The following is a 16,413-nucleotide window of genomic DNA, read 5'->3' on the forward strand; positions in this document are numbered from 1 at the left end:
TCTCGTGGTAGTTGTGGAATATTACCCATGTTGTCCTACATGCTCCTTCTCGATTAATGGAATTATGTATTTACCGAGCAGAACGAGCCCTGCTTGGATTTATCTCGTGTTTCTGCTGCTGGATTGCTACTGGGAAACGGTATGTGGTCAGCTCTCTTACTCCGTCTCAGAGGAGGTAAATCTGGGGACTGTTGTCGGAAATATCGCCAAAGATTTGAACATTAATGTTCAGGATTTAGAGTCCCGCATGTTTCAGCTCGTTGCTGGATCAAAGAGGAAATATCTGGAGGTAAATCTAAAGAGTGGTGTCCTGTATGTTAATGAGAGAATAGATCGAGAGGAACTCTGCGGCGATGAACCCAAATGTACCCTCAGTGTAGAAGCTGTTATTAATAACCCGTTAAAATTGTACCGGATAGAAATTATCATTTTAGATGTAAATGATAATTCCCCGTCTTTTCGAAGCACGTCACAAGTGATTAACATTACCGAAAGTACAGCAGCAGGGGCTAAATTCCCCTTGCAACGAGCTCACGATGCAGACGTCGGTAAAAATACTGTAAATACCTACAAGCTGAGCCCAAATGAACACTTCTCTCTAGCCACGCACAAAGGAGGGAGTGTATCTGTCGAATTATTGCTTCAGAAAGTTTTAGACAGAGAAACACAGCCTGTGATTAAACTCACACTGACGGCCATTGATGGAGGAACTCCTGCTAAATCAGGGAGTATGGTAATTATAGTTAATGTCTTGGACATTAATGATAATCCTCCTGTATTCAGTCAAACTCTGTATAAAGCCAGTGTGTATGAGAATGTAAAGATAGGCACGCCAATAATAACAATAAATGCTACTGATTTGGATGTAGGTCACAACGGACAAATATCCTATTCCTTTCTTGAAATAGACCAGGGGAAACAAACTGATCTCTTTGCTATCGATGAAAAAACTGGGACTGTAACAAATAAAAAGAATATCGATTTTGAAGAAAATAATGCTTTTGAGATCAGAGTACAAGCTAGTGATGGAGCTTCCTCACCGATGACCTCACATGCCAAATTATTGATTGAAGTTTTAGACGTCAACGACAATGCCCCTGAAATGTCAGTGACATCATTGTTGAACACCGTGAGGGAGGATGCGGCCATTGGCACCGCTATTGCACTGGTTTCAGTATTTGATAAAGACGGAGGTAAAAACGGGATGGTGAACTGTGAAATTTCCAATGATGTTCCTTTTAAATTAGAGTCAAATTATAAGAATTACTATTCGTTGGTTGTGGACGGACCTCTTGACAGGGAGAGCAGATCTCAATACAGTATCAGCATCACTGCGTCTGATGAGGGCAGCCCCCCTCTCTCTAGCACGAGCGTTATCAATGTACATGTATCAGATGTAAATGATAACATACCTCTATTTACAGAAAACATGATCAATGTCTATGTGAAAGAAAACAGTCGAATAGGAGCAGTTATAAAAACAGTTTCAGCAATTGATGCTGACATCGATCAAAATGGCCAGGTGACCTATTCATTTTTTAAAAGTAACAGTAACTCATTGCCTCTCTCAACAATGGTGAATATAAACTCAGAGACTGGAGACATAGTCAGTCTGCAGACTTTTAACTACGAGGAGTTAAACACCTTTCATTTCAAAGTTCAGGCCACAGACTCTGGTGTTCCTCCGCTCAGGAGCAACGTGACTGTGAACGTTTTAGTCCTGGATGAGAACGACAACAGTCCCACGATCCTCGCGCCCTATTCTGAGCACGGCTCCGTTAACAGTGAGAGCATCCCCTATTCTGCTGAAGCGGGATACTTTGTGGCAAAGATCAGGGCTGTAGACGCAGACTCTGGATACAATGCGCTGCTTTCTTACCACCTGTCTGAGCCCAAAGGAAACAACCTCTTCCGGATCGGAACCAGCACCGGAGAGATCAGGACTAAGAGGAGAATGAGTGACAACGACCTAAAAGCTCACCCCTTGGTGGTGTTGGTTTCTGATAACGGAGAACCCTCCCTGTCAGCTACTGTGTCTATTGACGTGGTGGTGGTTGAAAGCACAGCTGACATCCAGACTCAGTTCAGACATGTTCCCCTAAAGGAGGACAGCTTCTCGGACTTAAACCTGTATCTGCTGATCGGCATCGTGTCGGTCTCGGTGATCTTTCTGCTGAGCCTCATCAGTTTAATAGCTGTCAAATGCCACAGGACCGACGGCAGCTTCAGCAGGTACAGCGCCCCAATGATCACCACCCACCCTGACGGGAGCTGGTCTTACTCCAAATCTACTCAGCAGTATGACGTGTGCTTCAGCTCAGACACGCTGAAGAGTGACGTAGTGGTTTTCCCCGCACAGTTTCCTCCTGTAGATGGAGAACTGATCAGTATTAATGGAGGAGATACTTTTACCAGAACACAGACTTTACCCAACCAAGACAAGGTAAGAATATTTTTTTCTTTAGTTTAGTTTATTCAGTAAAAGTTGTGTTTCAATACGGCATTATATTTACTTGTATACGTCTTCTATAAGTTCCTAAAGTAAAACAAGCCATAACATTTAATACACATCATTCAATACACATATACTGCTCTGGAAATAAAAGCAATGTATTGCTTTGACATCATGTATCTAAATGTCTATAAACTATAAACATGGTATCATCACACAATTTAAATTAATAAAGAGATGAATTGTTAGATACTAAATTTGATATATTTTGGTTGATTATACATTATAAGACATACGATATCATAAATCATATGGAGATACCGTAAATAATAATTACACTGCTTATAATGTGCACTGAGAATATTTCTTCACATAAACACCACATTTAAAGTGAAACAATTCACTCACGGGTGGTAGTCTTGTCTAATTTTAATAGGGATCAAGAGGTTTTTTTAGGTATTAATGGCTGCTTCGACTCAAGTGTGCTTTGAATACCCCACTGCATCAGCATAACGAAACTCTATACTTCTGAAATATGTGGCGATTGCACTCTCCTTCGTTGTCAGGGCAACACGGTACACTCAGTAATGAAGATGCGGTCGTTTTTGACAACTATCACTGACAATAATGACGTTAATTCTAGTGGTTTCTATAGGATTAGTAATGTTTGATTGTGTATTTTAAAACATTGTAGTTATTTAAAATGGCCATGAGGTGACACTATAGACCGCCACACCGCCGGCATGTCAATGATGTGTGGAGGCCACTCCCACATTGAAAAGAATGCATTTGAGTCAGTGCTTTGTTAGAGACGCAGGGCGAAGGGAGATGAACATTGAACATATACGGACATTTGATTCGGTCTTTCTAGCGATCTTTTGGGCTCAATAAGCAACCAGCATATGGATTTGAGGATCTATGCTTTTTTCTCGTTGTATGGAATTATGCATCTGTCAGGAAGAAAGACCTCCATCGGGATATATCTGGTCTTTGTTGTCTTGGAGTATAACTGTGGAGCGGTATCAGGACACCTCTCTTATTCCGTTTCAGAGGAGGTAAACCTGGGGACTTCTGTTGGGAATCTCGCCAAGGATCTAATTCTTAATGTGCATGATTTGGAGTCGCGTATGTTTCAGATCGTTGCTGGTTCAAAGATAAAGTATTTCGATATCAATTTGAAGTCAGGGTTTCTCTACGTCAGTGAAAGAATAGACAGAGAAGAGCTCTGTGCGAACGCTGCAAAATGCATAATGAACGTAGAGGCTGTGATTAATAATCCACTGAAACTTTACCGCATTGAGGTTAATATCCTTGACATAAACGATAACCCCCCTTCTTTCAGTGCCAAATCCCAAACTATCGACATAGCAGAGAGCATATTGCCGGGTGCTAAATTCCCTGTCCTGTCGGCCTACGATGCCGATGTCGGGATAAATAGTATAAATACATACAAGCTAAATCCCAATGAGTATCTGTCTTTAGCAGTGTACAAGGGAGAGAGCGTGTCAGCCGAGTTAGTTCTTCAGAAAGCATTAGACCGAGAAAAGCAAGCTGTAATTAAACTCACACTAACCGCTGTAGATGCAGGAACACCGCCCAAATCCGACACTTCAGAGATCATTATTAATGTTCTGGATATCAACGATAATATACCGACCTTTACAAAAACATTGTATAAAACAAGCATTACAGAAAATGCTGCCATTGGCACGACAGTAGTAAGAGTGACAGCAAATGACGCTGATGAGGGGGCAAACAAAGACATTGTATATTTACTTAATTCAAAAGATCAGGACCAGGTTTTCGAAGTTTTTGAAATTGATTCAGAAACAGGAATAATAACCGTAACAGGAAAAATTGACTTCGAAACAAATGCTGCCTTTGAAATTCGTGTGCAGGCTGCTGACAAAGGCCAGCCTCCATTAACAGCACAGTGTAAAGTACTCGTGGAGGTGGTGGACCTGAATGACAATGCGCCTGACATAACGGTGACGTCACTGCTCAGCACCGTGAAGGAGGACGCTGAAATCGGTACTGCCATTGCACTTGTTTCAGTTCTTGATAGAGATGGGGGCAAAAACGGTGACGTCAAATGTGAGATATTAAATTATGTTCCATTTAAATTAGAGTCAAATTATAGAAACTATTATTCTTTAGTCATTGGTGAAGCTCTCGACAGGGAACTAATTTCCCACTATAAAATCATTATCAAAGCATCAGATGAAGGTACGCCTCCTCTCTCTGCTACCAGCGTGGTTATTATTCAGGTTTCTGATGTAAATGACAACAAACCTCGGTTTTCAGAGACTGCAATTAATATGTATGTGAAAGAAAACGGTCCTGTTGGGACAGTCTTGAAAGCAGTGTCTGCAACTGATACAGATGTTAGTGAAAATGGTCAGGTGAGCTATTCATTAGTCAGTGATAATAACTTAGCTTCGTTATCTCCAATGGTGAATATAAACTCAGAGACTGGAGACATAGTCAGTCTGCAGTCTTTTAACTACGAGGAGTTAAAAACCTTTCAGTTCAAAGTTCAGGCCACAGACTCTGGTGTTCCTCCGCTCAGCAGCAACGTGACTGTGAACGTTTTAGTCCTGGATGAGAACGACAACAGTCCCACGATCCTCGCGCCCTATTCTGAGCACGGCTCCGTTAACAGTGAGAGCATCCCCTATTCTGCTGAAGCGGGATACTTTGTGGCAAAGATCAGGGCTGTAGACGCAGACTCTGGATACAATGCGCTGCTTTCCTACCACCTGTCTGAGCCCAAAGGAAACAACCTCTTCCGGATCGGAACCAGCACCGGAGAGATCAGGACTAAGAGGAGAATGAGTGACAACGACCTGAAAGCTCACCCCTTGGTGGTGTTGGTTTCTGATAACGGAGAACCCTCCCTGTCAGCTACTGTGTCTATTGACGTGGTGGTGGTTGAAAGCACAGCTGACATCCAGACTCAGTTCAGACATGTGCCCCGAAAGGAGGACAGCTTCTCTGACTTAAACCTGTATCTGCTGATCGGCATCGTGTCGGTGTCGGTGATCTTTCTGCTGAGCCTCATCAGTTTAATAGCTGTCAAATGCCACAGGACCGACGGCAGCTTCAGCAGGTACAGCGCCCCAATGATCACCACCCACCCTGACGGGAGCTGGTCTTACTCCAAATCTACTCAGCAGTATGACGTGTGTTTCAGCTCAGACACGCTGAAGAGTGACGTAGTGGTTTTCCCACCCCAGTTTCCTCCTGTCGATGGTGAACTGATCAGTATTAACGGAGGAGATACTTATACCAGAACACAGACTTTACCTAATAACGACAAGGTAAGAATTTTGAAATCACGTAAACCCTTCATTTAATTTGAGTTAAATCAAAAGTCCATGAGGCTGCTGTCATATGTTGATCCATGCTTGTTATCTTGTTCCAATCTCCCCTCTTTTGCTCACTCAGCAAGTGTGTGTCACTGTCCGTGGTGCTGAAGACAATCTCTGATTGTGTTGAGAATAGAGTGTAAAAAGAAATTGGTAGGAGCGACATGTTTTAATCTTGTTCTCTAACGGTCATTTTGGATCTTTGCAATAACGTCTTATGCTGTTACAAAGTCCAGTGTGTTGTTAAAAAATAATTCTGACTAATATGACTATTTTGTCAAAAATGGTTAAGACAGTGTATGTTTGACCTATTTCGTATTTTATATCCTCTTTAAATAGTTAATCTGTTGAGTGAATTTGGCAAATCGTTTGTAATACGTAATGTGAATCCCTTACTTCCATCTAAACTTCAGGGATTCTACTGCAAATGTGAATATATTGGCTGATATGATGCAAACTATACTACATACAGTAAAAGAAAAAATACAATATGCAGTTTACAGCATTTCACTGTTGACGTTGAATAACAGTTGAATGTAGGCTATTCATAATTACCATAATTTAATAAATTAAAGTCACAGCAGATTATTTTCCACAATGCTTTAAAATCCGCTTTCCACCGTGCAGTCAAAAGTGCGAGATTGCCCATGGATTTTGAAATACGTATTTTCTTTTTATGTTTTCCACTTATTGCAATAATGTATAGTTCTATTTGTAATTACGTGCTCGTTGGCGTTCATGAATGAGGAGGTGTATGTTACAGTTGTTTTATGAGGTGTAGTTCTTATAGGTGACCACAAAGTGACGCAATAGACCGTAACAAAGACAGGTCGAGGCTCCTCCCTGGGTACAAACGGAATGACTGTGGATTTGTATCACAAAGAAACACGGGGGGAGAAGGGAGGACCTAATGGAGTCTTCCTCTCTAAACTGAACATCGAACTAGTGTTGGACTAAATATTGTCACATCTCATCCGTCCACGGTAACCAATTGTGGACATATGCTTTGTTCTTTTTCGGTCGGGATTATGTCTTCACAGAGTAGCAGGAGGTCCATTGTGACGTATCTTCTGCTGTTGATGTTGGATTGTTTCTGGAAAGCGGCGTCTGGGCAGCTCTCCTACTCCGTCTCAGAGGAGGTAAACCCGGGGACGAATGTCGGAAATATCGCGAAGGATCTAAACCTCAATGTGCAGGATTTGGAGTCCCGTTTATTTCAGGTTGTTACGGGATCCAAGAGGAAATACTTCGAGGTAAATCTCAAAACCGGATTCCTGTATGTCAATGAGAGAATAGACCGAGAGGAGCTTTGTACAGATGAACCCAAATGCACTGTAAACGTAGAGGCAGTTATAAACAGCCCACTAAAGCTATACCGCGTAGAGATAGAAATTAGAGACGTGAATGACCATTCTCCCTCTTTTACCACGAAATCCCAAATACTGGACATCGCAGAGAACACCTTGCTTGGGTTTAAATTCGCGTTGTCGGAGGCAAGCGATGCCGATGTGGGTAAAAATGGTGTCAGTGCGTATAAGCTCAGTCCAAACGAATACTTCAGTCTGTCGACACACAAACGAGGAGAGAGTTTATCTCCAGAGTTAGTGCTGCAGAAAGCCCTGGACCGTGAGAAGAAGCCACATATGCAGCTCATGTTAACTGCGGTAGACGGGGGAACGCCACCAAATTCAGGCACATCAGAAATTAAAATAAATGTACTCGATATAAATGACAATGCGCCAATGTTCAGCAGCACTCTTTACAAAGTTCAAACGTTTGAAAATATCCCTCTTGGTACGGCAATCTTCACCTTAAATGCGACCGACGCTGACGAAGGCACAAACAGTGAGGTAGTGTATTCTCTTCGTAATCAGGATCAGGAGCACATTCTAGATGTTTTCAAAATAGACCCTGAAACGGGGATCATTTCAGTGAAAGGGAAGATCGACTATGAGGACAGAAAAGCTTTTGAAATACGAGCGGAGGCAAGAGACAAAGCCCAGCCTCCCCTGTCTGCTCATAGTAAAGTGCTGGTAGAAGTAATTGATGTAAATGACAACGCTCCTGAGCTCACTGTGACGTCACTGCTCAAAACAGTGAAGGAGGACGCTGATGTGGGTATTGCCATTGCACTTGTTTCCGTTCTAGACAGAGACAGTGGAAAAAATGGGCAAATCAAATGTGAAATCTTGAATACGGTTCCGTTCAAATTGGAGACAAATTACAAAAACTATTACTCTTTAGTGGTGGACGGACATTTAGACAGAGAGGTAACTCCTCAGTACAATGTAACAATTTCAGCAACCGATGAAGGGAGTCCTCCTCTTTCAAACATCACCGTTGTTACCGTTTATGTTTCTGATGTTAATGACAATGCCCCAAGTTTCCCGGAAGATTTAGTAAATATTTATGTGAAAGAAAACAGCAAAGTAGGGACAGTTATTAAAACGGTGACGGCAACCGATGCTGACTTCAGCAACAACGGCCAGGTGAGCTACTCGTTTTTAAAGAGTAATAGTAAAACTCTGCCTCTCTCGACAATGATAAACATCAACTCGGAGACTGGAGACATAGTCAGTCTGCAGTCTTTTAACTACGAGGAGTTAAACACCTTTCAGTTCAAAGTTCAGGCTACAGACTCTGGTGTTCCTCCGCTCAGCAGCAACGTGACTGTGAACGTTTTAGTCCTGGATGAGAACGACAACAGTCCCACGATCCTCCCGCCCTATTCTGAGCACGGCTCCGTTAACAGTGAGAGCATCCCCTATTCTGCTGAAGCGGGATACTTTGTGGCAAAGATCAGGGCTGTAGACGCAGACTCTGGATACAATGCGCTGCTTTCTTACCACCTGTCTGAGCCCAAAGGAAACAACCTCTTCCGGATAGGAACCAGCACCGGAGAGATCAGGACTAAGAGGAGAATGAGTGACAACGACCTGAAAGCTCACCCCTTGGTGGTGTTGGTTTCTGATAACGGAGAACCTTCCCTGTCAGCTACTGTGTCTATTGACGTGGTGGTGGTTGAAAGCACAGCTGACATCCAGACTCAGTTCAGACATGTGCCCCTAAAGGAGGACAGCTTCTCGGACTTAAACCTGTATCTGCTGATCGGCATCGTGTCGGTGTCGGTGATCTTTCTGCTGAGCCTCATCAGTTTAATAGCTGTCAAATGCCACAGGACCGACGGCAGCTTCAGCAGGTACAGCGCCCCAATGATCACCACCCACCCTGACGGGAGCTGGTCTTACTCCAAATCTACTCAGCAGTATGACGTGTGTTTCAGCTCAGACACGCTGAAGAGTGACGTAGTGGTTTTCCCCACCCAGTTTCCTCCTGTCGATGGTGAACTAATCAGTATTAACGGAGGAGATACTTATACCAGAACTCAGACGTTGCCTAATAAAGACAAGGTAAGATATACCTCGCTTTGATCAAAATAAGTTAATCTTTTCTGCCGTTAAGTAACATATGTGCGTAATTTTGTTCCAGCGATATTGAGAAAAAACATTTCGTCATGCCTCCAGACTGACCGATGTCGTCTATGTGTTGTTCTAAAGTCATTACATCATTTGCATTCATTTCTAAGTCGATATCCACTTTACCTATGAAAAACACTTATCTGAAGCTATTATAACTATTCGATATAATTGAGATCTTGAGATGGGGGCGTAACTCTGACATTTATGTATCTTCTCTGTGCGATGCCAAACTTAACTATCTGGTTTTGATGGTGCTTAGTTACGTAGTTGTCCGTATTTTATTGAATATCAACTGTGTCGACGATGGTTTGACAGAAGAACAATTCCATTACATGTGCGACGTATATTTTCACTGTGTCTTAGGGTGTTTTGGAAAGTAATCTGCAGTTATTTGAGCAATGGCAAGAGATTCTTTAAAACGTCTCATGGTCGCTGTCCATGGTGCTGGAACAATGTTCTCTTTTTTCTGCTCTCTGTGTTGAGATGTGGGTGCTGTCTGTGGTGCTGATTTTGCAGGTTATTTTCCTTGTTTCAGCGAATACAGACTAAGGTCATGAAAAAAAGCATGAACAACAAGACGAATGTATTAAACTATATTTCACAGATAACAATGATCCTAAATAAAAACACAATTATCTCTTTTGGGTCGTCTTTCTCCATACAAAAGCTTCACGAGATGTCGCTATAGACCACGGAACAATATCATGGTCACCGTTCAGAAACTCCTCCTACATTTATGACAGAAGAAAACGTCACCATCTGGCAGTGCTTTGTGGAAATAGCCTATAGATGAGTGAAGCCCTGAAGAGAGAGGACCCGACACGAGAATACATAACAAACAAAAAAAGATAGTTTTCATTTTCCTGGAGAGTCCGAAAGGAAGAAACCAGGAGTCGTTGCTTTTGCCTAAGCAGCGATGGCTGCTCGGGAACCATGTAGTCTTGGAGGTCTGTTTTTCACTCTGCTTTGTCTCTGCGACTGGTCCGTGGCTCAGATATCCTATTCGATGTCAGAGGAGGTGGACAAAGGGACCGCGGTGGGAAACCTCGCGAAGGATTTAAATCTCAATATGCAGCAACTCCATTCCACGGGTCTTCAGATTACCTCTGGATACAAACAACAGTATTTTGACATAAATCATGAATCCGGAGTACTTTTCGTTAGCGAGAGGATAGATCGGGAGGAGCTGTGTCCTAATACGGTAAAATGCTCTTTGAATGTAGAAGCCGTATTGAGTAACCCTCGCAGCCTCCATCGAATTGAAGTTGTTATTAATGATGTCAATGACAATGCGCCATCTTTTCTGGAAGAAATAAGTACAATTGATATGTACGAGTCTTCATATGTCGGAGAAAGGCATCCACTGCCGATAGCGTATGACGCAGACGGAGGCGCTAACTCGGTGAAGACTTACACATTAAACCCGAATGATCATTTCTCTTTGGATATACAGAACATTGGTGACCAGAGTGTGTCTGCTGAGTTGGTGTTGCAGAAAACGTTAGATCGAGAAAAACAGGCTCTTATTGAACTCACACTGACGGCAATAGACGGAGGAAAACCTCCCAAAACGGGGACTTTACAGATACAAGTTAATGCACTGGATGTGAATGACAATTCCCCTTTGTTCAGTAAATCTCTTTATAAGGTCCACGTAGCTGAAAATGCAAACGCTGGAACAGCATTATTATCACTGTCAGCTATTGATTTAGATGACGGTGTGAATGGTCAAATCGTATACTCTTTCACAGAAAGAGGGCGTTTGAATCCCGATGATATATTTGCCCTGAATGATATTACTGGAGAAATAACCGTCAAAGGCAATATTGATTATGAGGAAAATCAAGCATATGAGATTCGTGTGCAGGCACGAGATAGAGGCACTCCTCCTCGCAGTGCACATAGTAAGATCTTAGTGGAAGTTATTGATGTCAATGATAACGCTCCAACAATCTCGGTGTCATCCCTCATGAGTCCAGTGAAAGAGGACGCTGACATAGGCACAGCTATTGCTATGGTAACGTTCACTGATAATGATAGCGGCAAAAATGGTGTGACAAACTGTAAAATTACAGGTTCTGTGCCATTTAAATTAAAATCTAATTATAAAAACTATTATTCGCTGTTGGTAGACGGGCCTCTTGACAGAGAGAGTGTTTCCCAGTTTAATGTGTCAATTACAGCGACAGATGAAGGAACTCCCTCATTGTCGAGCACCAGCGTCATTACTGTTCAAGTTTCTGACGTGAATGACAATCCTCCTCGATTCCTGGAGTCTATTATCAATGTGTATGTGAAAGAGAATGGCCCGATTGGAACTACTATTCATACACTGACTACACTAGATTTAGATTTGAATGAAAATGCGAAAGCAACATACCGCTTTATAGACAGTTCTACGAAGGCTACACAGATAGCTTCAATGGTGAATATCAACTCAGAGACTGGAGACATAGTCAGTCTGCAGACTTTTAACTACGAGGGGTTAAACACCCTTCAGTTTAAAGTTCAGGCCACAGACTCTGGTGTTCCTCCGCTCAGCAGCAACGTGACTGTGAACGTTTTAGTCCTGGATGAGAACGACAACAGTCCCACGATCCTCGCGCCCTATTCTGAGCACGGCTCCGTTAACAGTGAGAGCATCCCCTATTCTGCTGAAGCTGGATACTTTGTGGCAAAGATCAGGGCTGTAGACGCAGACTCTGGATACAATGCGCTGCTTTCGTATCACCTGTCTGAGCCCAAAGGAAACAACCTCTTCCGGATCGGAACCAGCACCGGAGAGATCAGGACTAAGAGGAGAATGAGTGACAACGACCTGAAAGCTCACCCCTTGGTGGTGTTGGTTTCTGATAACGGAGAACCCTCCCTGTCAGCTACTGTGTCTATTGACGTGATGGTGGTTGAAAGCACAGCTGACATCCAGACTCAGTTCAGACATGTCCCCCTAAAGGAGGACAGCTTCTCTGACTTAAACCTGTATCTGCTGATCGGCATCGTGTCGGTGTCGGTGATCTTTCTGCTGAGCCTCATCAGTTTAATAGCTGTCAAATGCCACAGGACCGACGGCAGCTTCAGCAGGTACAGCGCCCCAATGATCACCACCCACCCTGACGGGAGCTGGTCTTACTCCAAATCTACTCAACAGTATGACGTGTGTTTCAGCTCAGACACGCTGAAGAGTGACGTAGTGGTTTTCCCCGCACAGTTTCCTCCTGTCGATGGTGAACTGATCAGTATTAATGGAGGAGATACTTATACCAGAACTCAGACGTTACCCAACAAAGACAAGGTAAGAGCCCTAAAGAATGAACACTGTCAATCACTCAATGTTGTCTTTGACGTCTAGCTTCTGTTCCTCGTACATTAACACATTAATACGAACTCTCTGGCAATATAAGAAGTATAATAGATTGCATACATCTACAGTTTTTTTTAAGGTATAATAAACTGCTCAACGTAAAAGGCGCTCTCCGTGGTGCTGAAACCTATATGCGGGTCTCTGTCTCCTGACACGTGGTTGACTTCATGTACTTAAGACTAACTGTTATTACACGTGGCAGAGCTTGTTGGTGGGTGCAAGGGACGAAATGAAGGGTTTCGTCCTAAAAAATACCGAACAGCTTGTTTTTAAAAATGCTTTGTTTTGTATGTTTTTGTAGTGGAAGAACATTACTAAATATGTTCAACAGCAACAATTCGGAAAAGTCATACAAAAGTAAATTATTATATTACTTAACCGTTTCCTACTTTACAATAATCAATATATTACCGTCTCTCTTTCCAGTTAAAGCCTTCTTCTCTGATTAATTCATTCTTCTTTTCTTCTTTCTCTCATATCAGTATTTAAGTTTGCCAATAAACAAATATGCGGCTTCACAAAATCGATCATGACACATGTAGGTGTATCTTTCATGAAAACGCCCTTCCCGTGGATATTAAGAGTCCACTGTGGTCTGTCGAAGCAACGCAAGATGTCGCTCGAGACCACACATCGTGTTTATTAACGACATAAAACTCCTCCTCCGCTGTCTGTGAAATGGGAATCCGCCTGTATGTTTCGTGGGGGCTGGGTTATAGTTACTCACGTCCTCTTGAAAGATGGTCCATGAATGAAGAGCGCTTCACTGTCTTGTGGATCTTTTTCCGTTTTCGTGGATAAATGACGTCTGGTTCCCTGATTTTCTCCTCCAAACTAAAGGATGAGTAGTCATCAGTATAGCGAGGCCGTATGGATGCTGTGCGCCATTCTCCTTTGTTTATCTGACTGGTCTGGAGCTCAGGTTTCCTATTCAGTTTCGGAGGAGGTGGACAAAGGCTCAGTGGTGGGAAATATCGCGAAGGATTTAAACATCCAAACACAGCAACTGCAGGAACGGGGATTTCGGATTGTGTCGGCCTACAGTAAGAAATATTTCGAGGCAAATTTAAGAACAGGGCTTTTGACTGTTAACGACAGGATAGACCGCGAAGAGCTGTGTCCGAATTTACCGAAGTGTTCCTTAAATATAGAGGGACTATTGAGCCATCCCATGAATATTTATCGCATCGAGGTCATTATTGTCGACATCAATGATAATGCGCCATCATTCCTCGAGCAAACCCATGTGTTTAATATCTCCGAGTCGTCTTCAACGGGAGAGCGGTATCCGCTCCCAGTGGCCCAGGATGCGGACACAGGCAGCAATTCAGTGAAAACATACAAGTTAAGTCCGAACGAGCATTTCTCCATAGATGTGAGTAGCGGAGGGGAAAGTGCGTTCGCTGAGTTAGTGCTGCAGAAAGCTTTAGACCGAGAGAAACAAACCGCTGTTAAGTTAACATTAACCGCGGTAGACGGGGGGAAACCTGCAAGGTCCGGCACGATGCAGATTCTTGTGAACGTGATAGATAGTAATGATAACACGCCTTCGTTTAACAAACCGCTTTATAAAGTAACAGTCAGAGAAAGTGCACCCATTGGGACAACAATACTGACACTAATTGCAACCGATTTAGACGAAGGTCTACATTCAGACATCAAATACGCTTTAATGAAAAGAGTAAATGTTAACTACCCAGAAAAATTCATTGTTAATCCGGAAAGCGGTGAGATCACAGTGAATGCTAATTTGGATTACGAGGAAAGCAATGCATATGAATTACGAGTACGAGCAACAGACCAGGGGCCTTCCCCTCGCAGTGGTTATTCTAAAGTACTGGTAGAGGTTGTCGATATCAACGACAACGCACCAGAAATCTCTGTAACCTCACTAATGAATCCAGTAAAGGAAAGTGCTGAAATTGGAACCGTCGTTGCATTAGTAACTGTGACGGATAAAGATGGAGGGAAAAACGGCATCACCACTTGTAAAATGGAAGACTCAGCCCCTTTTACATTAACGTCAAATTACAAAAACTATTACTCTCTCACAGTTGACGGTCTCCTTGACAGAGAAATTGTAACACATTACAATGTAACCATTACTGCCACGGATGAAGGTAGTCCGCCTCTTTCTAGCACTGCTGTAATCAATGTGCACATTTCTGATATTAACGACAACGCGCCTCATTTCTCAGAAGCCAATGTCTATATTTACGTTAAAGAGAATAGTAAAGTGGGAGATATTGTAAAAAGAACAACTGCACAAGATGCAGATGCTGATGAAAATGCTAAATTGACTTATTCATTAATGGATAATTATCCGAAAAGTTTCCCAATTTCAACAGTTGTAAATATAAACTCAGAGACTGGAGACATAGTCAGTCTGCAGTCTTTTAACTACGAGGAGTTAAACACCTTTCAGTTCAAAGTTCAGGCCACAGACTCTGGTGTTCCTCCGCTCAGCAGCAACGTGACTGTGAACGTTTTAGTCCTGGATGAGAACGACAACAGTCCCACGATCCTCGCGCCCTATTCTGAGCACGGCTCCGTTAACAGTGAGAGCATCCCCTATTCTGCTGAAGCGGGATACTTTGTGGCAAAGATCAGGGCTGTAGACGCAGACTCTGGATACAATGCGCTGCTTTCTTACCACCTGTCTGAGCCCAAAGGAAACAACCTCTTCCGGATCGGAACCAGCACCGGAGAGATCAGGACTAAGAGGAGAATGAGTGACAACGACCTGAAAGCTCACCCCTTGGTGGTGTTGGTTTCTGATAACGGAGAACCCTCCCTGTCAGCTACTGTGTCTATTGACGTGGTGGTGGTTGAAAGCACAGCTGACATCCAGACTCAGTTCAGACATGTTCCCCTAAAGGAGGACAGCTTCTCTGACTTAAACCTGTATCTGCTGATCGGCATCGTGTCGGTGTCGGTGATCTTTCTGCTGAGCCTCATCAGTTTAATAGCTGTCAAATGCCACAGGACCGACGGCAGCTTCAGCAGGTACAGCGCCCCAATGATCACCACCCACCCTGACGGGAGCTGGTCTTACTCCAAATCTACTCAGCAGTATGACGTGTGTTTCAGCTCAGACACGCTGAAGAGTGACGTAGTGGTTTTCCCACCCCAGTTTCCTCCGGTCGATGGTGAACTGATCAGTATTAACGGAGGAGATACTTATACCCGGACTCAAACCTTACCCAACAAAGACAAGGTAGGCTATGTGCTGAATGCTACAACATAATAATACCATCATAAAACTATAATGTAACTTAATTTCCTTTATAAAAAAAAAAAAAAAAAAGCCAAATAATAACCTTGACTCACAATTCATTACCTGTGTTGAAACAGCCAATACCATAACTTCTTAGGAGACGTTTAATGCATGTTTAAGCCATCGTTATCTTGGAGATCAGTTGCCTCCAATAGTTGTGATACAAATTCTAGTCCTTTTAGAACTTGCTGCTTATGTTCTCTACTTATGCGGTCCATGCAGAAATACCAAACTTCTGTCATGTTCTAAGTAAACAGTTTGAATGTTAAAGTGTGAATATCAAACTAGTATATTATTTAGATAGAGCTCTCTGTGTGTGTGCAATTCAGCTGCAAAACCTGCCGTTAGTCCTGTTGAAAGTATTTAATTTGTGATTTAATTGATTAAAGCGGTTCTTTACCTGAATATAATCAGCAGTAAACTTTGCTCTTAGTTTGCTACGTTGTGTATCTGATATCATTCTACTGTGATCTAAC

General features: G+C 42.8%; 4 protein-coding genes across 4 annotated transcripts; all 4 read left to right on the forward strand.

Annotated features, from left to right (window-relative positions):
* Positions 1 to 64: 64 nt before the first annotated feature.
* Positions 65 to 2,470, forward strand: LOC117737963 (protocadherin alpha-8-like). Its single transcript, XM_034544220.1, has one exon. It carries the CDS (start codon positions 65 to 67, stop codon positions 2,468 to 2,470), a length of 2,406 nt encoding a protein of 801 aa, XP_034400111.1.
* A 926-nt stretch (positions 2,471 to 3,396) lies between these two features.
* Positions 3,397 to 5,808, forward strand: LOC117737964 (protocadherin alpha-8-like). Its single transcript, XM_034544221.1, has one exon. The coding sequence runs from the start codon at positions 3,397 to 3,399 to the stop codon at positions 5,806 to 5,808; it is 2,412 nt and encodes an 803-aa protein (XP_034400112.1).
* Positions 5,809 to 6,848: 1,040 nt separating this feature from the next.
* Positions 6,849 to 12,648, forward strand: LOC117737965 (protocadherin alpha-4-like). The gene is made up of 3 exons (XM_034544224.1): positions 6,849 to 9,230; positions 11,167 to 11,316; positions 11,800 to 12,648. The coding sequence occupies exons 1-3, from the start codon at positions 6,849 to 6,851 to the stop codon at positions 12,646 to 12,648; spliced, it is 3,381 nt and encodes a 1,126-aa protein (XP_034400115.1).
* An 886-nt stretch (positions 12,649 to 13,534) lies between these two features.
* Positions 13,535 to 15,907, forward strand: LOC117737966 (protocadherin alpha-10-like). Its single transcript, XM_034544225.1, has one exon. The coding sequence runs from the start codon at positions 13,535 to 13,537 to the stop codon at positions 15,905 to 15,907; it is 2,373 nt and encodes a 790-aa protein (XP_034400116.1).
* Positions 15,908 to 16,413: the final 506 nt, after the last annotated feature.

This window comes from Cyclopterus lumpus, chromosome 10 (genome assembly GCF_009769545.1).
Source record: "Cyclopterus lumpus isolate fCycLum1 chromosome 10, fCycLum1.pri, whole genome shotgun sequence".
NCBI lineage: Eukaryota > Metazoa > Chordata > Actinopteri > Perciformes > Cyclopteridae > Cyclopterus > Cyclopterus lumpus.

Coding starts and splice junctions, on each gene's coding strand:
- LOC117737963 (XM_034544220.1), top strand. CDS start 65: ATGTATTTACCGAGCAGAACGAGCCCTGCTTGGATTTATCTCGTGTTT.
- LOC117737964 (XM_034544221.1), top strand. CDS start 3,397: ATGCATCTGTCAGGAAGAAAGACCTCCATCGGGATATATCTGGTCTTT.
- LOC117737965 (XM_034544224.1), top strand. CDS start 6,849: ATGTCTTCACAGAGTAGCAGGAGGTCCATTGTGACGTATCTTCTGCTG. Junction 9,231..11,166: donor CGTTGCCTAATAAAGACAAG/GTAAGATATACC, acceptor ATTCGTGTGCAG/GCACGAGATAGAGGCACTCC. Junction 11,317..11,799: donor TAGGCACAGCTATTGCTATG/GTAACGTTCACT, acceptor AACACCCTTCAG/TTTAAAGTTCAGGCCACAGA.
- LOC117737966 (XM_034544225.1), top strand. CDS start 13,535: ATGCTGTGCGCCATTCTCCTTTGTTTATCTGACTGGTCTGGAGCTCAG.